The sequence below is a fragment of the Labeo rohita genome, unplaced genomic scaffold (assembly GCF_022985175.1).
Source record: "Labeo rohita strain BAU-BD-2019 unplaced genomic scaffold, IGBB_LRoh.1.0 scaffold_108, whole genome shotgun sequence".
Taxonomy (NCBI): Eukaryota; Metazoa; Chordata; class Actinopteri; order Cypriniformes; family Cyprinidae; genus Labeo; species Labeo rohita.
Window position 1 is genome coordinate 187,501 of NW_026127208.1, and position 21,165 is coordinate 208,665.

The following is a 21,165-nucleotide window of genomic DNA, read 5'->3' on the forward strand; positions in this document are numbered from 1 at the left end:
CATATAGGTGTCTTTAACATATTAGGTGTCTACTTATGAATGAATGAATGAATAAAAACAAATGTTAGGTACAATGTAACTATTGCGTTCATGTCGAATTGTGAAACACTTTTGCTGCTTTTGAGGTGAGATACAGTTTAGGTTTAGTGGTTTGGTTATGTTTAGTTCAAGTTTAGGATAGGGTTAGGGTTAGGGTTAGGGTTAGTAGGTTAAAGTCAACAGTGTAATTACAGATGTAACTACTGATATGAATTACATAACTACAGGAAGGATTTTTAAAATATAAATACAATATAAAAACACACATTAAGTGCACTGTATCAAAAGATTAATATAAACGTTAGGAGATAGTAGTTAAAGACACTTAATATAAAGTGGGCCCATGAATAAAACGTACTCTCAGTTTGCTCCTGATGATGTCAATCCAAACCTTTATGATTTTCTTTCTTCTGTGGAACATATAAGGAGATATTCTCAAGAATACTGGGAACCAACCAACATTGGGCCCCACTGACTTTTATAGTATGATCATATAACACCGAAACATTTATCAAAATATCTTCTTTTGTGTTCCAAAGAAGTAACCACGTCAAACAACATGTGGGCGAGTAAATGATGACAGACCAAAAGCTTTCAGAACAACAACAAGACCATGATGCACCGCACTCTACAGCTCCATCCAGCTCACTTCAATTAACCACCAAACTAAATTATCCACCTGACGGACTGAAGCTCCATTTTATCAATGATTCTCCAAAACTGAGTAGACATTTTAGCTTTCAGATGCAGCTCTACAAGACACCCACCCAGATACACTGTGTTCCTATAGGGGTCATTAGGGTCAGCTCAACTAGTTTAGACTAAAAATTCAGCTCTAGGCCCTGAAAAACACCCGGGACCCTGTAGTGCAGGTAAATCCTGTTCCAGTCCTTTAGAACGACCACATGAGGGAAGATCGGGTCAAAACGAGTCGCTCAGAGAAGCTGCTGTGACTTCAAATGATCAGTAAGACTGAATAACCAACGCTACCAGTCACACGTCTTTTGGACAGTAAGTAAATGTTTTTAAAGAAGTCTCCTCCGCTCACCAAGCAAAAACTGTAATATTGTGAAAAATTTTTAGTATTTAAAATAGCCGTTTTCCATGTAAACACCCATTAACATGTAATTAACTGCTGTGATCAAAGCTGAATTTTCAGCATCATTACTCCAGTCACACGATCCTTTGCTGTTTAAAAAGCATTTATGATGATGTTGAAAACAGCCGAGTAGAAATTTTTCAGGTTTCTTTGATGAATAGATAGTTCAGAAAAGCAGCATTTATCTGAAATAGAAATCTTTTGTAACATTATCAATGTCTTTATCATCACTTTTGATCAATTTAAAGCATCCTTGCTAAATTAAACTATTCATTTCTATAATTTGTTTGAAAAAAAAAAAGTACTCAAGCTTTCAACACTGATAATAATCAGAAATGTTTCTTGAGCAGCAAATCAGTATATTAGAATTATTTCTGAGCTAGAATGATTTTTGTGACACTGAAGACTGGAGTAATGATGCTGAAAATTCAGCTTTGATCACAGAAATCAATTACGTTTGAACAGATACTCACATAGAAAACAGTTATTTTAAATAGTAGAACTATTTCACAATATTACAGCTTTTGCTGTACTTTGGATCAAATAAATACAGGCTTGGTGAGCAGAAGAGACTTAAAAAAAAAATACTAGATTTGTTACTGTCCAAAAGCTTTTGACTGGTAGTGTGCATGTAGTCTAAGAGCTGTTTGGATTGAGAGAAACTATTGTAAACAAACACAGACACCAGTGTACCACAACAAATAGTCAAGAAACACACAGTGACACCATAAACAAACAAACACACACTGAAGTACACAAACGCTGAACTAATCCTTTAACATCCATTTTTTAAGAACTGTTCATAGAAAGATTCTTTGGGGAACCAAAATGGTTCTTCTGTGAAAAACAAGAACCTTCTGGAGCCTTTATTTTAAAAGTTTTCTGTCACTTTGTGCTGTTGTAATCGTAACTAGCACTAGCATCTCACGAGCGAAACAGCACAGGGCTTGAACGAAAATCGCCAGAGAATTCAGAAGCCTTCGTCAGGTCTGTTTAAAAACATAAAGTCACGATATTATGACCGTTTTGATCTGCATACTAATCACTCACCATGGCTGGATTCGAAGATTTTACACTCTTCATACATTACTCGATTAATCGCCGGCGGTTGACAAGTCCGTGAGGACACGTGACGCGCCACGCGCGCTCCCGCCGCCCCACTGACAGAGCGCCAGAGCACGCTTTGACGGGAGATGAGCGTCAGGTTATCATTTAAAACGAATTCGTGAGCACAAACACGTTTTCAGAGTATTCCTGAACATAAAAACAGCGCGACTTCTATCATCCAAACGACCGCAGGAATTTCCTCCTCAGAACTCGCGCCATTCAGCAGCCGCGCGCGGCGCCAACTCAGTATTTCTGTTTGTGAACACCGCGCTATTTAACCGCCGTTAACGTCGCTACGACACTCTTCTCGCGGCTGTTTGCGGTCAGTTCATGTCGGCGAGTTGAGGAACCGAGCGCAGCGCGAGCGGCTAGGCTAACTCCACGGTTTCCATGACCGGAGGCTTTAATTCCGTGGACGCGCACGATCGTTGTGATCGACGTACGTCGGCGTCTCAAACGTCTGCGCGAACGCGACGCCAGGTGTTTCCAGCTCGCTTCGCCGGTCCCGGGGCTCGGTGCGCACACGCGTCACAGCAGCTAAAGCTAGCGGCGAACCACGAGCCAGAAAGCCTCGACGCGACGCCCGAGCCCCGCGCCCGATCGCGGCGCAGCTGTCAGCGCGTTCGTCTCGTGCAGCAAGCGGAGACTTGCCTCAGAAACACGCAGTCGCGTCCGTGCCACGCAAACGCTAGGAAACGGCAGCAGAGACACGTACCATTCTCTTCACCGTTCAGACTCGCGAGGCGCTGATCCGGGGCGTCTAGCCATCTATCGGCGCCGTGCTGCTCGGTAAGCCTCGGAAGGAAAGCCCGGTGGCGGCGGTGGGAGTCGTGTGCGTCCGCTGCAGCTTCAGCGGAAGGTGGATTTTTCATAATTGTGCGACTCCGGACTGACGCGGCGTGACGGAGTCGGTTTGAGCCCGTCCCCCCCGCTGAGTCAGCCCGCAGCGCGTCACATGCGCGGGGCGGAGCAGCGGCGGAACCCGCGGGGCGTCGCGTCGCGTCGCGTCCCGTCGCACTCTCACCTACAGACACACATGCTGCCATGAAAGCGAAAGCGCGTAAAACAAGCTCCTGTACCATGTTAGTACCATAGTACGTGAATATGGTAATAACCGTCCAGTACCATAGTGATCCTCACTGCAGCAGCAGACACTGACAGCCTGGACACACACACACACACTGACACAAACAGACACACTCAAGCAGACACTAAGTGTGTTTACATTTGTCGTACACCTCTATTTTTGCCTTTGGTTTAGATCAAAAAAGAAAAGGAAACGTTTAGTCCTGGTTTGCTTAGTTACTGACATTTTTAACATCACACCTAAAGATACAAAACCACTGGTATGATTTTAGTCTAAACTGTTTCTCTGGCATTACTGCGTAAAGATGACTGACCCTAAAAGACAGAATGCTCATGCGTACCATACAGTTGGGCAGAAACTGCAGTCTCTGTGTGACACGGAAGAATTCCTGCACTGTTTTGACTCTTTTGCACATTTATAAGCTCTTGAGAGTTAAAAGCTAATAAAATACCACCCTATTCTGTCTTTTGGGGTCATGTTGTGATATCACGCCCTGTTTCTGGTCCATGTTGCTTTCACATATCAGTCAAACTCTACTGGAGTTCTTTGGAAGCTCTGGAGTTTAGAGGCCACTATAGAGCAATCACAGCAGAGTTTGTCTTAATCGAGCCACCCTAAAAGTCCACTTTCAGTCACACTAAAGCAGTACATCAGCTTTTTAAAATCTCATGTAAATGCTTTAGTTTGACTGAAAACTGTTTTTTAGTTGGACTAACAGATCGGGATGGTGTGATTGTAGCTCAGGTCGGCCCATCGTCTGCGCACATTAATCAGATTTCAGCTGGTATCTGCGGACAGAGGCGGCACACGACAAGAACCACTGGATTTACACGTCACGTCACACATTCAGACACAAAGACTGAACCTGCACATGTAAACACAGAGTCTGCAATGATCAGTCATCCTTTATTTAGTCTTCATATTTGTGTTTATTTTGATTACAGAGAGAGTTAAACTGTTCATTACATTTGTCAAATATTTTAAACCTCACGTTATAAAATGATCACATAAAAAAGTGAAAGACAAAAAAACACCAGGTTGATCAGGTTAAGGCCTCTTAAAGAATTATTTTTCAGACAGTCTGATGTTTTAGTAAAGTGTCCCAGTGACGATGATGATGATGATGAAACAGAAACACACACACACAACATTCCCATCAGATCATCACGAACAGTTGGCGTATTTCCCTTTGGCCGTGTGTCACAGGAAACACATGTCAGTCAGAACCTCAGCAGCTCCTCACTCCACCAGCGTCTCCATCTGAGGAGACAGAGACAGACGTCACTGCAACAGAGAGAGACGCTCAGCAGAAGAACAATCACACGCAAACGCTCAGTGACGTTTCAACACCATGCACTGCCAAAATATTAAACTACAGTCGCTTGGAAAGATTTAAGTGAGATTTACTACTGGTAGCATAAAATCTGTCATAATCTGTAAATATGTTTTTATTTTGGTATAGTTTTGATTTACAGAGTAGTGTGTAAAAATAAAAACACAACAACAAACAACGGGTCTCATTCACGGGGTACTCAAATCTGTGTGAAATTTGCATATGAATGTTTTCGCAAACAAATCGTGATGTAAAAATAAATATGAATGTATGAAAAAAAACCTATTGAAATCATACTTATGCAAAATAAATAAAAATCACACTTTATACATATTTAATGCATATATTTAATGCATGCCATTAAAAATATATATCATTACAACATAATAGAAAAAAACGTGTGTAAAATATATATAGTTGCAATAAAGTTGCAAGGAGATGCAAAGTTCTTCTATATAAAAATGCAGACGGTTAATGAGTCTGAGTCTGTATAATACACGTTTACTGTGTTTAAATTGGTTTTGAGGATGACACACTTGGCATTGCTCAAGGATCCTTCTGTGTGTCTTTAGAGTTTACTTAAGAGTTGCATGTTTTCTGAGAGTGACGAAAGGCTGTGAAGGAAAGATTGTTTGACGTTGTGTTATGTGTTAATTTACAATACTACAAATTCATCACAATGAGCATTAAAAGCAAATTCACGCGTGTACGCTTGCGTAGTGAATCAGGCGTTAGTGGAGTATACACGTGAATAATCCACATCATTATTAGTGAATGAGACCCACTGTATGGAAAAATACTTCAAAACACATCCCTGTAATTCTGTATGACATTCAGTGAAAGTAAAGTGATGTTCACTTGCAGGAACTCACAGAAAAGCAGGTGACGTGCAGCAGCACGAGTGACTGAGCAGAGCTGCAGTGTGCAGGTGTTTTATATTTCTACACTCAGTCGTGTTAGTTACATCAGACCAGCAGAGAAACTAAAATCATCAGATATAAACATGCTGGAGAGACACAAGCAGCTCATCTATGTCACACAGACAGACAGGGACAATCTGCGTACTGTAGCGCCACCATGTGGTGAACAAGCGCACTGCAGGAAGTTAGAGCAGGAAGCTGCACAAACACACAGACAGACAGAGGGCAGCACTGAGCAGGAGTGATGAAGAATGGAGGACTAAAACAAGAGCTCAAACCTGATAATAAGGGCTTCCTAGACTCGTCCAGGACCTGATGGAGACCAAGTCACATTTCAAGTCTTATAACACAGCATACACACACACACACAGATATATATGTATCTCAGATAACACATCTCTCACACACACAAACAAACAGAGACTTCAAGTCCTCCACCAGAAACACACCCTAATCTAATACACAAATACTTGGACAAATGTCAGACACGCTCCGTTTCCTGTGCCATTAAACAGCTTCATTATTATTGATTAGGCAAATATGTTGTTAGGCGACTTTAAAAACTTTAATTGAAGCATTTATTCATTTAACAGACTTGCATTACATTTAAGGTTCATGCATTCAGTGGGAATCAAACCCATGACCGGAGAAACTGGTTTAAAGGGACAGTTCACCCAAAAATGAAAATGTGCCGTTTATTTACTCATCCTCAGGTCATCCAAGATGTGCACTGATTTTTAGCTGAAACCATCAATCTTGGTGATTCATAAAATGCAATTCAATGGCGTCTGGCACTTAAAGAGTGGATCAGAAACACGTCATACAGGCTCATTTCCAGTCGCAGTGACTGACAGGCGTCTGAAAGAGAGTTTTGATTGGGTGACCTGTAGATCTGTGCTCAAAACACAAACCGTTTCAAATGCTTCAGTCCGCTTTGACTGATTCAACTAAAAAGAACCAGTTCAAAAGAACGATTCATTCACAAAGTTTCTCATTTTTGCGCACAGACAAATCGCCTCACTTCATAATTCCTAAATATATCATCAGGAGCTATGGGTGTTGCCCAATATGATTTTTTGGACTTTCAAAGTGCCACTGACTTACATTTCATGAATCATCAGAATTGGCTGTTTCAGCTAAAAATCTTGGATTGCCTGAGGATGAGTAAATTACCAGCAAATTTTTGGGTGAACTGTCCCTTTAAGACACAGAAATGTGTGCAGAAGAGCTGATTTATGATGCCGTCGTTCTCTGAGAATCTAACGTGTGTTTGCACTCATCTGTACTGTCGCTCGTGTGTCTAGAAGCGCTTGTGTGCGTGTTTGCTGACACAGAGTTTATTACAGGCTGGAAAATCACGTGACGATCACATCAGACCGCTGCTTGTCTGCAAAGACACTGAACAAACAGAAGCAGAAGGAATCCTCCCATCAGTCACTCGACTCACCTGGTAGGTGCCGGTTCCGCTCCAGAAGTGTCTGAACTCCTTGCGTACGGAGGCGAGGATGCCGCTGGTGAGGAGCGTACAGGGAACCAGGTAGAGCAGCGCCGGCTGACCCATCTTAGACAGCAACATCACTGCGAACGTCACCCCCAGACCCACGGCGTACGCTACACAACACACACACACACACCGTTAGTGCAGTCCGAACACATCACTAGTGCAATCTAAGTCCGGTGACCGCAGCAGATACACGTACCGACGGCGCAGGAGATGAAGTAGATTCTTCTGGAGTTTCCCATCCACACGTCAAACTTGTGGCAGTACGCGACCAGCAGACCTGCAGACACAAACAGTCCATCAGGAGCCAAAGACAGTGTTCTTGTATAAGACTGAGTTTGCAGTGAGCTCAGGTTTATAATCCCTGATGATCTGATTTAGTTTTAACATGAGGTTGACGCGTGTTGTATGATATACCTGGTATGATGATGTCACCGTAGCCCAGAATGGAGAACTGCATCATACACAGATTCTGAGCCAGCGCTGAGAACTGTGGGATACGCATCACCACTGGCAACTGGAAAACACACACACAAAACACACACACACACTATATAATCACACAGCTTGGATATACAGTACATCTAACTTTACCTGCATGTACACTCATGTAAAGTGATACACATCACAGAGCAAATCTCAATTGTTTGATTGTTGCAATATGTCAACAATGATCTGCTAAACACAACTATAAGGCATGAATAGATTAAGATATTATAAACATCAGTACCATGATTTTCTGTAAAGCTGCTTACTTATGCTTACTTATTCTTTTTCTAGTGCTGTCAAACAATTATACATATATACACATATATATATACATAAATATACATATACATATAGATATATATACATATATACATGTATGTGTGTGTATGGACTGAAGCATGTTGCAAACAGGATACTATTGAAAAAAAAAAAAAAAAAGATAATTTTAATGTTTACCTCACAATTCTGACTTTTATTCTCAATTTATAATGTATAACTCACAAATCTGACTTTTTCCCGCTCACAATTATGACAAAAAAATAAAAAAGGTAAATCGTATCTCACAATTCTGACTTTTTTTTTTTGCAGTTGTGATTTTATATCTCACAACTGTGACTTTTCATCTCAGAAGTACAAGATGTAAACTCACAAAAAAGTCTGAATTGTAACACAGAAACACACAATTACCTTTTTATTTTTTTACCCCGTGGCAAAAACAAGATTCTACAGGATTCACACATTTAGTGTGTAGTAAGTAGTACACTAGTACTGTATTCTGCTGTAAACTAGTGTGTGTGTGTCTTACTTTCTCATAGGTGGATGAGTTCTCACCCGGAATCTCCACCCCAATGCCGTCACCCTAAAACCAGAAGCTGCTGTTAGTGCTGTACATCATTCACACACACAGATCACATGTGGCGCTCACACTCACCTTCCCTCCTGCACCGGGCCCAAGAGCCACCTGCACCATGATGCTCTCGCCATTCTGAAACACACACACACACACACACACACACATTAAAATGAGAACGTGAGCAGATGCTGCTGAATATGGATCTGCTGATACTCACCTTTGTCAGGAACGGTGTGATGAAGACGAAGAAGACGTCGTAGAGCAGCAGCAGACTGAGCAGAATCACACAGATCTGCAGGAAACGAGCAAACGCACGTCAGGTCCGCAGCACAGCGCCGCCGCACGCGACACTGAAACACAACTCACCTTAAAGTTAGACAGGCTGATGGTCTTCAGGAAGTTCAGGCAGAACGCCACGCCCAACAGATCCTGAAGAATCCAGATCCACCTGCACACATCAGAGCAGAAACGCCATCAGAAACGCTCAGAAGATCATCCCAGAGTCTCAACGCAGGAGTTTTGTTAAATTTGTAAAATTATAATTGCTATTGCAACTTAAAATGCAATTTTTGTAAAAAGGTACAATAACACTAAACAGTAAGAAATGTTACTGTAGTAGTATTTTAGTGCTGCTCACATGTAAATCAACACAGTGCATGTTTATTTATTTTGGCTGCAGCCTTTGCTCTGTGCTAACGGCACAATTTTGGTTTTATTCTGAATAACTGTGGAGTCTTATCCTATGCATTATACAGTGATGCAAACAGCAGTTATGACACAACCAGCTGTGTGATTTAGCAGATAAAGTTCCAAACACACCCAAATATTCAAAACACACTGAATGCAGAAGTGAGAAATTCAGAAGAGGAAGAGACTCGTCTGTTTACATCACACACTGACTTCTGTTGAGCTGGAAGTCAAAACACTGCAGCCGGACACTGTATGTGTGTGAATCACTCTGGAACAGACGTGCGTGTGTGTGTGTGTGTGTGTGTGTGTGTGTGTGGTGTGTGCGTGGGTGCGTGTGTGTGACCTGTCCTCGTTGCGATACACTCCCCAGATGACAGACAGCGTGATGCAGACGGCGGCGAGCAGCAGTGAACGTATTGAAACGCTTTTCCCACTGCAGGAAACACTGGAAAAACAACAGAGAGTTAAGAATCAGAGCCAAACCCATACGAGCGTCATACGAGCACACCACGCTCTCCACAACACAGCTGTTCCAGTGCTATTTATGTACTGCTGTATTTATAGAAGAATACAAGTCACATTTTTGATCATTTAAAACAGAGGTTCTCAACTCTGGCCCACGAGATCCTTTTTCCTGCAGAGTTTAACTCCAACCTTGATCAAACTCACCTTCCTGTAACTTTCTAATGATCCTAAAGACTTTGATTCAGGTGTGTTTGATTAGTGCTGGAGCTGAACTTTGCAGTGACATGTTGTGACCCATAATTCACAGTGACCTTTATAAAACGCTTTATACGCGTGTGGATCAGTGTGGAATGACAGAGGAATGTTTATCTGTAAAGTGCATTTCACACAACATTCCCACTAGATTCAGTTTCACTTGAAATTATTTCAGTTCATCAAATATGTGTATAATAAATGTTGTTTATCGTGAACGCCACTATAGTTGTTTTATACTTACATATTACTGAATATTGTTCAATTTAAAGGATTTGTTGTCAAATGACAAGAATTTAAAAAAATGCATGTTTATTGTGTTTATAATGTGTGTAAATACTACTTTTTATTTACAGGTATTTCATATTATTTCTAAAATGTAATAATAAAATTTGACTCAGAGCAACTAACAGTCAGGTATGATATTTTTCAGAAAATGCAATATTTATTAATTTGTTGAATTACCTTTAATTTTTATATTTTCAGTTTTCATTTTAATTTTAGTTTAAGTTTTCAGTAATTATTTGCTTTTGACATTTTTATAAGTTTTAAATCTTTTATTTAGCTTTTATTTTTATTTCAGGTTTAGTTTTATTCATTTAGCTTCAGCTTAATTAATTTTTTACTCAGCTGCCAACATGTCTAGTTGCATTTTTAAAGTCTTTCATCTAACTTTTTAAATTTTATTTCAGCTTTATTTCACTTACTTTCAAGGCTGTATTTATTTGATCAAAAAAACAGAAAAAAAAACATAATACTGTGAAATATTATTCTAATTTCAAACGGCTGTTTTCTATGTGAATATTTGTTAAACTGTAATTTATTTCTGTGAATGAATTTTCAGCATCATTACTCCAGTCTTCAGTGTCACATGATCCTTCAGAAATCATTCTAATATACTGATTTGCTGCTCAACAAACATTTATGATTATTATCACTGTGGAAAACAGTTGTGCTGCACAATATTTTGTTGGAACCTTCTGTTGGATTCTTTATTAAATAAAAACTTAACAAGATCAGAATTTAATTAAAATAGAAATTGTAACAATATAAAGTACCATTTAAAATGTGTGGTCAGTAAATTTGTATTCTTTCTTTTTTTGAAAGAAATTAATACTTTTATTCACCAAGGATGTGTTAACCTGATTAAAAGTGACAGCAGACTTACATTGTTATAAAAGATTACTATTTTGAATAAACGCTGTATTAACTTTTTATTCATCAAAGAATCCTGAAAAAAAGAATCACAGGTTCCAAAAAAATATTGAGCAGCACAACTGATTCCAACATTGATGATAAAAGTAACAAATGAACATTAGAATGATTTCTGAAGAAACATGTGACACTGAAGACTGGAGTAATGTTTGTGTATATGTGTGTGTGTGTGCTTTTGGTTTATATATCCTGGTGGGGACTTGAATACACGCATACTAATGGGGACTCATGTCACCGTGGGGACCTAAATTGAGGTCCCCATGGGTACAAAAGCTTATAAATCATACAGAATGAGTGTTTTTGAGAAAGTAAAAATGCAGAAAGTTTTCTGTGAGGGTTAGGTTTAGGGGTAGGGTTAGGGTAAGGGGATAGAAAATACAGTGTGGACAGTATACAAACCATTGCGCCTATGGAGAGTCCCCACAAAGATAATAAACCAGACGTGTGTGTGTGTGTGTGTGTGTGTGTGTGTGTGTTTCCTGACCTGAGTGTGCTGCAGCCCAGCGCCGTCATCAGTGAATCCAGGCAGTTATAAAGCGCCGACGCTGATGCCAGGCAGAATATGACGATGATCACATAAACTGCAGGAGGAAACAATCATCAGTCACGCTCCTCCACACTTCCTGAACGTCGTACGGCAGCGAGACTCACCCAGCCAGCGGTAGAAGAAATACATGAGCACCAGCATCACACACATCATGGCCACGAACAGCAGCACCTTCAGAGGAGAGTAGAGCGAGAGCTCGTTGCTGTCGGATTGTCCTTCGCCCGCGTCAGACGCCGGTCCCGCCGCCTGCTTCAGCCTCGACACGACACACGATGACCGTCAGTACACACGCCATCCACACGACACCGATGACATAATCAATAATGTCCAGTAACTCACTTCTCCACCGCGCCGCTCCAGAATCCGCCCATCGTCACCGTGAACACGGCGATCAGCAGCATGACGACGATGCTGGCGTCGAACGGAGGAACAGGAGGCGCGTACAACCTCACCTCCATTCCCTGAGGAAACACCTGAGAGACAGAATCACCGCCAACAGATATATTCATGAAACTAGATTTGTTTGATTGAATAATGACTGTTGTTTTCCGCTTTATAAATGAAACCGACGTTTTTCATAATTAATGAATTCTGCAACACTGAACCATGAACTGGACCAAATCCAGGGTTTCTGCAGGTTTTATGAAGATGAATTTAAGATTTTTTAAGACCAAACGAAGAGTTCATTTGCAAAAACAGATTCATTGTGCATTCCAGTTCATCTCAACCAAACTGCAGTTGGGTTTTGTAAAATATTTTTGTTATAAAGTAAAAATAACTAAAAAAAAATACAGCTAACACAATAAAACACAACAAAAACATGATAACACAATAAAAAACATGATTTTTGAACATCTTAAAAATCAGTTTTTGAAAATAAACTCTTCAAGCAAAGAAGAAATAAACTGAATGGAAAACAACACAGCAACACTTCAGAGTTTGAAAATACAACCTCCAATAGATTTACAATGCTTCAGATGTATTTTTTTAAATAACATACGGTTTTAATCTTCTCTGATCGTAAACTCCAGAACATGGAAACAACTTTTACTCAGTATTTCAGTCTTGTTTTCCAGTATGAATATCTACACATCCTTAAATCAGGATTCATTTACTGGAGATGCAAAATGAGCACATGAAATCTTGTTTTCTAAGACACTGAACAAAATGAAGTGAGTTTACGGTAAAAACAAGAACAAATATCTGCCAATGGAGTCAGAAAAATCAGCTGAATTCAAAGGGAAAACAAGTTTTTATTCCACACTGACAGATATTTGTTCTGAACTCACTTCATTTTGCTCGGTTTCTGAAAACAAGATCCATTTTGCATTTCTAGTAAATGTATCCTGATTTAAGGATGTTTAGACATTTCTACTGGAAAACAAGACCAAAATATTATGTTTGTTTGCAGCACATGCAACATTTAATGTGAATTTAAGATTTCTGCTCTGATTTAAGACCCTTAATTTGTGGAAGAGTGAATTAAGACTCACAGATGAACTGAACTGAATCGAGTCTTCAGTAGAGCGCCTTTATAGCTAAAATTGATTACTGATTAATTTTACATCATTGACGCTGTTATTTCTCCTGTTTTTTTGTATGAAATGAACCATCTGTAACGTATAAAGCACTACAGAAGTAAAGGTGAGTTCGTCTTCACCTGCAGGGCGTCCAGGACGTCCCGGTGTCTCATGAGGGCCAGAGGAATCTTCACCTTACTGTACTCAGACTCGTTTGCTGAAGGCGTCACCTGTGAGATCAGGTTCAGACAGACGAGGTTCAGACGAGGAGCTGCGCTGGCGTTTATGATGAGATCAGACAGACTCTTACCAGACTGTCGGTGGTGGCGATCAGAAGCACAGACGCGTTCAGATTCTGAGCGACCAGAGCCTTCTGACTGAAATCACAGCCGCCCCTCGACACCACCACGGCCCGACCCTTCAGAGATGCCTGCTGACCCCTGACACACAGCTGACTGGAGGTCAGGTTCACCAGCGGATAGGCCACCTACACACACACACAGAGAGAGAGAGAGAGAGAGAGAGAGAGAGAAACACGTGACACACCTGTAGCAGATTCACCTGAGTCTGGATCGATTCTCTGAAGTGTGTGTGTGTGTGTGTGTGTGTGTGTGTGTCTCACAGCTCCACTCAGGCTGTCGGAGATGCTGCTCCATGACGAGTTAAACACCAGACAATATTCTCTGACTGTAGATCCATTAGACACGTGCAGAATCGCTTCCTGACCGTCGACCTGTGAGCACAAACACAAAACCCGGCGCTGATTCACTGATTCACTGGTTCGCGAATCTTCAGCTCGGACTGAATCGTGTTGAGCGCTTACCTGAGCGCAAAACCACAGCAGCACGAGGAATGACAACACATTCACTGCCATCACTGCCGCATCCGGGACAAAACTCCGACACGAAGCGACTTTCGACGGGTTTCTGCACTAATTTCACTTAAAACCGGCGATTTTTAACCGTCAACTTACTTTTTAGGTTTCGCTTCTGTCATGTTTACGGTGACGGTAAACGCTTTCGCTTCCTCTTCCGCGTTCGGCGCTGGGTCACATGACCGGACGCGTCACGCTCTACGTCAACAAAACCACAGAAGATAAAATTACATAAACAAACTATGTACATGAATGCAAAGGATAAAAGCTACTTTTGTTTTCTGCTTGCTGACTTACAGCATTACACTGGTACTATTTCCAATAAAAAAAAACCCACTGAGATATTGAAATATGTAGCTCCTTTAATTCTGTGATATGTGATCATTTAACTAGATTTATACCAGTCCTTTCATTTGCTTTACTATTATTATTATTTCTCCTGTTATGTGACTGCCACTTACTTCATAATTTATTGATTTAGGAGTTTTAAGTCTTTTCTCATATATTTATAAACAGAATAATTTTGAGCCAAATTTACTGTTTGAGAATCAAAGTTCAGCTATAACCGTATGTTAGAAGTCTTCTATGATTTTTGTATTTCTCTTAATACACTGCTGTTTTTATATGCAATTTAAAGAAAACACAGTCAAAATATGCTAATTAAATAATTACTACTGTGACAGAGAAAAAAAACTACTAATATAACTATACATATATTAGGGCTGGCAAACGATTACTGTGTGTACTGCGTGTAATTATAATGTATATATAAATGCACATATTTTTGGCGGTTTTATGCCTTTATATAGATAGGACACTGTAGGTAAGACAGGAAATGAAGTGGGAGGGATCGGGAAAAATATTTAAGCCGGGATTCGAACTCGGGACGCCCACAGCGCAACGACTAACCACAAGGCTAATGGTGCTGACACAACAAGGTGAAAAACAAAATATTTTCATTTATATACAACATAAATTTTATAAAAACCATAAGAAATACATATAATTGTAAATATTCCTTAAATATATGCTTGTATTTATATTTGCATAATAATTACACACGGTACACACACACATATATATATTAGGCAAACTCAAACTTTCATTTTGTATGTGATTAATCGTTTGACAGCCCTAATATATACATATATAGTAGTTTTGATGTATTGATTTCTAGAGGTGTTAGCTGATTTAGTTTTATTAACTGATGCTGCACTGAGTATTTCTAAACATGAAGGTCTGGAAATCCCAGATCCGTGCCAACAGAACCTGAAAAACCAGAGCAACACACACACACACACAGATCAGACTAATGAGTTGGTGGATGTGTGACTATAAAAAGATGATGCATTTCCCTTTCTAAAGTGTGACTGATCATCATCACAGAAGTCACATGTGCTCATTCACCTTTCAGAAGCATAAAAAACCACAAACACAGTGTGTTACAAGGTTGAAATTTTATTTAGGTATCAGACTGAAAATGAACATGATTTGTACAAAAATACTTTTCTGTCAGTGCATCTCGTACGAGCATTGCACAAATATTACAGTGAGATGCACATTTCAAGTTTACCGCAAACACAGCACATTTAAAAGATAAAACAAAAAAAGATGTTTAATTGTCCAGGGAATATTGAAAACGTACAAAACATAACAAAAAGCAGTTATTACAGACCTGATAACAGCTCTGAAGCATCTGAATTTGTGAATGTGTATCTCATGTGGCCCAGCCACCATTAAACCATGAAATAAATACAGATCCATGGGAAAAACCACATCAGAACATTGATCGTCACATAAACAATCATGTATTTACCAGGCATTCTGATCAATCTCTACCGTTAAAGGACGTTTTGTACAGGACAATCGATAAAGCAGTAAAAGAATAGCAGTGCTTTCATTACAAAAATATCTACAACCGTCGGGTCGGCGGTGACGTGATCGCTCGCTCCAGTGTCTGCGCTTCCGATGGACTCGCGCCAGCGGCTGCGGGACACAAAACAACGTCGTCAAGATCACGGAGCGTGAGATTAACACTGTGACACATGTCAGCGTGAAACAGACTGCAGCGCAGGTTTAATGGCGTAACGTGTGATTTCTGATCTGAACATCAAACATTAACCAGACGCTCGTAACGGCCTCGATGGTGTCAGACAATTACACTGAATCGTGAGCAATAAAGCAGAACATGAACTCTTCAAATCACTTATCACGAGCGGCTCTGAATCTTTCATCTGTAAGCACTAGATCACTATCAGAAATCAGCATCATAAACACACATTCAGAGCAGCTGCTCTACAGCACACTGTCTGCAATACTTTTCAATCAAATTATACTGTAATAAAATACAATAAAATAACGCTTTTTATACAACCCAAACAGTAAAATGAATACTCTATGAGCATGATAGGGCAATGTAACATATTAAATGTGACCACGATTTTAAGCATCTGTAGAGCTCAAATACAAGTTCTGACAAAAATATTTACACTGCCACTCATCAGTTTAGGATCAGTAAGACTTGTTCAAACGATCACCAAGGCTGCATTTATTTGATCAAAAATACAAAAAAAACCCCAGTAATACTGCAAACTGTTACTACAATATAAAATAATGTTTTTTTATTGTAATATCCTTTAAAATATAATTTATTCCTGTGATGCAAAGCTGAATTTTCATCAACTGTAAAAGTCACATGATCCTTCAGAAATCATTCTACTACACTGATTTATTCAGTCGCGCTGCCAAATATTTTTTTGCAACCTATGATTCTTTTTTTTTCAGGATTCTTTGATGAATAACAAGTTAAAAAGAACAGCATTTATTCAAAATATAAATCTTTTCTAACAATGTAAATCTATGCTATTAATTTTAATTAAATTAACACATCCTTGGTGAATAAAAGTATTAATTTCTTTAAAAAAAAAAAGAAAGAATAAAAATGTACTGACCCCAAACTTTTGAACAGTAGTGTATGTTGTTAGAAAAATTTCTGTTTTAAATAAATGTTGTTCTTTTCTGAACCTTTTATTGATCAAAGAATCCTGAAAAAAAGCATCACTTGTTCCAAAACAAATTTAAGCAGCACAACTGTTTCCAGCACTGATGATAAATCAGTATATTAGAATGATTTCTGCAGGATCATGTGACACTGAAGACTGGAGTAACGATGCGGAAAATTCAGCTGCGCATCACAGGAATAAATTACATTTTAAAGTATATTCAAATAAAAAACATTATTTTATATTGTAATATCATTTTGCAATATTACTGTTTTTTCTGTATTTTTGATCAAATAAATGCAGCCTTGATGAGCATTACAAGTCTTACTGATCCCAAACTTTTGAGCGACAGTATTATATATATATATATTCCTGTTTTTCCATCCTCAAATTTAAGACCTAGTGAAATTACAATTTAGACTTTGATTTACCATTTAATATATTTAATTTGATCTAACAGTCACAATACTAAACTTTAAGTAAAGCTAAAAGTCCCTTGTGGACCCCGTGCACTGACTCTCTATGTGACGCAGGCGGTCGTTCTAGAGTCAAACAGTCACCTGATCAGCCTTGAACGCTCTCCGTTGTGCCGTTCCCGTAACCGCCTTTGGATTTCATCTGCGCCTGCACCGAGTCCACCTGCCCCACACAAACACCACAAATCAAGTCAAGATCCACAACACTGCGGCCGATCGAAGCTTTTTGATGTGAGCCATTCATCAGCTGTGAGTCTGTCAGTTCAACCAACCAGTTCATTTGTTAGTCAAATGTGTTCTTTACTTACAAACAAATCAAGTGTAAAGTGATGTGATTCAGTCACACTCATGCAAATGCTGCTTATTTATGTGGTTTTTGTAGTAAAGCATGAATCTCCAGAATATTTCACCCCGAACACAAGGACTGATTGACCGATTGATGAGAATTTACTGCAATGTTAACTTTCACAGCTATATCCATGATGAGAAATAATATGTGACCCTGGACCACAAAACCAGTCTTAAGTCGCTGGGGTTTATTTGTAGCAATAGTTAAAAATACATTGTATGGGTCAAAATTATTGATTTATCTTTAATGGCAAAAATCATTAGGAAATTAAGTAAAGATCATGTTCCATTAGGATATTTTGTAAAATTCCTGCTGTAAATGTATGAAAACTTAATTTTTGATTAGTAATATACATTGTTAAGAACATTATCTGAAGAACTTTAAAGGTGATTTTCTCAATATTTTGATTTTTTTGCACCCTCAGATTCCTGATTTTTAAATAGTTGTATCTCGGCCAAATATTGCCCTATTCTAACAAACAATACATCAATGAAAAGCTTATTTATTCAGCTTTCATATCATGTATAAATCTCAATTTTGAAAAAATGACCCTTATGACTGGTTTTGTGATCCAGGGTCACATATAGAAAAAGTAAATCAATAGCTATAAAAACTTTTTAAAGCAGCCCGGGGGGCAAAATGAATAGATGCAGTGAATGATGTCCTATTCCGTGTCTGTTTTCTAAACGTCTAATGTAGAGTAACGATACTCACAGCTCCCAGACCCATTCCCATGTCTCCAGAGCCCACGTGTGTCATATGAACAAAGTTTGTGGGTTCTCCGATCATAGTGCGATCTATCCTCCGCCTCCGCTTCTGCAATTCACACGCAAAGAAAAAAGAGGGCGGAACAATGAAGTGAGACACAGGAAGACACGCTACATTCAACATCAACACACACAGATTTGAGTCTCCGCACGCCTTCATCAGTCCGAACCCTCCACTCTTCATCATCACCATCCTCATCACATAAGCGAGCGTTTGTGACTTACGGGTTGCGGCTGTTCAGCGACGCAGCAGCTGAAACACACCCAGAACTCTGTCATGCTCCTTCTGCAGCAACTTCCCCCGTCTGACTTTCTTCTCTCTCTTCCTGTGTGTTTTGCTCTATTGTGCTCTCGCTCAGCGGCCACAAGCGTCTGCCGGAAGCTGATTTCAGCGTCTGAACCCGCACATGTGAGGACGACGGGGGTCGCAGGATCCTCCTGAAACATCATCACAATCAGTGGAAATCTGAACACTCTTCCCTTTTCTGTACATTTTCATCATATTTTCATCATGTGGACGGACGGCAAATAAGCAAACACCACTGCGTCTGTACATAAACGTATCTACATTTCAAAAGAAACATGTACATTAAAAAAAGAACATAAAATTAAAACTGGACATTCATAATGACAAATGGAAGGAGTTTCTGGGCCCTGAAACAGACGGAACTGCCACGAAAGAGCCCTTGTAATGAACTTCTCTGTCTTTTATTCGTAACCTCTAATAAAGTTTGTAAGACTCAATTGTAGGCCTAGTGATAAGAGGTAAAATCTCCAATCTATTAGATTATAAATCTGACTGACCAGTGATTTTGTGTGAGTGAACTGCAGCATCATTCATAAGGAGATTACACATGACTACACGGCCAAAACATTATATTTACATCTGGTAAAAAAAAAACCAAAAGTCTTCATAAAGAATAAAATGAATTTCTGACACTCGAGCATCATCATCAGAACCATCAAACTACATGAAATAATCGATTAATCATGATCAAATCTGAGTTCCACAGCACAGAATCAGTCTTATTTGGTGTTGGAACGTAACTACATCACTTTACAGCTGTTTGACATATTAAAAGCCGTTCAATATTAAATGAGGCATTTATATTCATCTAATATTAATAAACAGACGCGCAGCAGGAAACCTCAGCCACAAACTAGCATGCTAACAATCAAATACGCTCTCGTACAACACAGCCTGAAGAACAACATCAAACCTGGAGCTGAAAAACAAGCTTTAATATCACAGATCGCGCTTATAATAACTCATTTTTGCGATAAATGTTTAAATAAAAGGAAGATGTGAAGCTTACCTCGAGTACTTCCTGAAAGTGTCTGTCAGAAAGCCGATAGCGACTCCGCCCTCTTCCGCCGCTCTCCGCCGCGGTGCATCTCGGGACTTGTAGTTTCGTGTCTTGATAGCGCTCACCGCATCAACCCAACTCTAGTTTAAGGTGATTTTCACTTTAGTGAACTAAAGCTGGAAAACCCGTCCGGATTTACATGAACACGAGAGAAATTGACCCGATGTTAAAGTGCGTCTGCTCCAGCAGGGGGCGACGCTCATTTAATGTGTCACGATCTCATATGATTTTACATTTCCACAAACTCTCGCTCTGACATCCCTTCAGAGACTACAGTAAATAAACAGCCATCAAAAAAGTTCCAACTTTCCCTCATTTTCATGTCTCGACGTGACTGGACTGGACATATCTAGACGGAAAAGTAACGAAGACGCGCCTCGATGGCATTAAACTAAAGATTTCAGATTTTATCAAAGTCATAATGCACCATTCAGCATATTTTAACTGTTTGTACAGGAGTGTGTGTGTGTGATGCGCATGCGCACGAGTTCAAACCATGTAAGGAATAAACGCATCATCAGACGTGACGGAAAAAACCCTGAACTCCTTCAGAACATTTCACTGCACTCAATCATCACGTCCCGCACGAAAAACTTCATCATTCTGCTCTGAAGAAAATATCTGTAAAGTGTGTATGTGATCTCTTAAACACATAAACACCAGGAAAACATTATACATTACTGTATATATATAATCTGAACACACTTTATGGAGGATATCTGCAGATTTTATGGAAAAGAAACTTTTTTTTTTTTACTTTTTAAAACGTTTTTATTTATTAAGAGCACAGTATACAAACCAAATGGTCTCTTTTAGAATTTTTTTAACAATATCTACAAACAAAAATATTTTTAAACATTTCAGGGGGTGCAAGGGAATAAATAGATTAATATACAAAATCTTACCACTGGAAAGAGACTCATACATGTTTCTTTTACATTCATTTTTAAAACAATTTATAGAGGGTTTACTGTTATTCCACTTATTGTAACAATAATGTTTAGCATCTGCAAAACCAACACGGAATATCAGTAATAATATCAGTATTTAAGCAGCTGTACAGATCCTGCCAGAACTGCAGTGTGACTGGACAAAAAAAGTTCAATGAATATCCTTCATTTTAGGCAGAACTGGCCATTTAAGATAATTGCAAAATGTATTTTTCAGTACTTCATTATGAAAATGTTTTATTTTTGAAGGTGTATTGAAGTCT

At 39.3% G+C, this 21,165-nt stretch overlaps 3 protein-coding genes across 6 annotated transcripts in view; all 3 read right to left on the reverse strand.

The window, feature by feature from the left end:
- The window catches only part of trpm7 (transient receptor potential cation channel, subfamily M, member 7), a 30,373-nt gene extending 27,212 nt beyond the window's left edge, over window positions 1-3,161 (reverse strand). The window contains exon 1 of one of the 2 annotated variants that reach the window (XM_051100720.1): window positions 2,961-3,161. In XM_051100720.1, the coding sequence (XP_050956677.1) occupies window positions 2,961-2,963 (3 nt within the window). In that variant the 5' untranslated portion in view covers window positions 2,964-3,161. Of the gene's footprint in view, window positions 1-2,188; window positions 2,663-2,960 lie in introns of those variants that run through there. The other variant, XM_051100719.1, reaches the window with a different exon arrangement.
- A 1,058-nt stretch (window positions 3,162-4,219) lies between these two features.
- On the reverse strand, window positions 4,220-14,169 carry zgc:123258 (uncharacterized protein LOC641502 homolog). 3 transcript variants are annotated; one of them, XM_051100694.1, is made up of 17 exons: window positions 13,941-14,169; window positions 13,740-13,850; window positions 13,428-13,604; window positions 13,258-13,347; window positions 11,937-12,070; window positions 11,702-11,853; window positions 11,535-11,631; window positions 9,462-9,563; window positions 8,795-8,876; window positions 8,646-8,720; window positions 8,507-8,560; window positions 8,381-8,434; window positions 7,504-7,603; window positions 7,286-7,366; window positions 7,033-7,196; window positions 5,864-5,897; window positions 4,220-4,616 (listed from the first exon to the last, which is right to left on the reverse strand). In XM_051100694.1, exons 1-17 carry the CDS (start codon window positions 13,989-13,991, stop codon window positions 4,561-4,563), a joined length of 1,614 nt encoding a protein of 537 aa, XP_050956651.1. In that variant the 5' UTR covers window positions 13,992-14,169; the 3' UTR covers window positions 4,220-4,560. The 3 variants fall into 3 exon arrangements, with proteins under 3 accessions (XP_050956651.1, XP_050956652.1, XP_050956653.1); XM_051100695.1 differs by having other exon boundaries at window positions 4,220-4,592; window positions 13,941-14,168; XM_051100696.1 differs by lacking the exon at window positions 5,864-5,897 and having other exon boundaries at window positions 4,220-4,592; window positions 13,941-14,168.
- Window positions 14,170-15,429: 1,260 nt separating this feature from the next.
- On the reverse strand, window positions 15,430-20,026 carry LOC127157448 (CDC42 small effector protein 2). The gene is made up of 5 exons (XM_051100701.1): window positions 19,902-20,026; window positions 18,811-19,023; window positions 18,533-18,634; window positions 17,554-17,632; window positions 15,430-15,977 (listed from the first exon to the last, which is right to left on the reverse strand). Exons 2-4 carry the CDS (start codon window positions 18,862-18,864, stop codon window positions 17,558-17,560), a joined length of 231 nt encoding a protein of 76 aa, XP_050956658.1. The 5' UTR covers window positions 18,865-19,023; window positions 19,902-20,026; the 3' UTR covers window positions 15,430-15,977; window positions 17,554-17,557.
- Window positions 20,027-21,165: the final 1,139 nt, after the last annotated feature.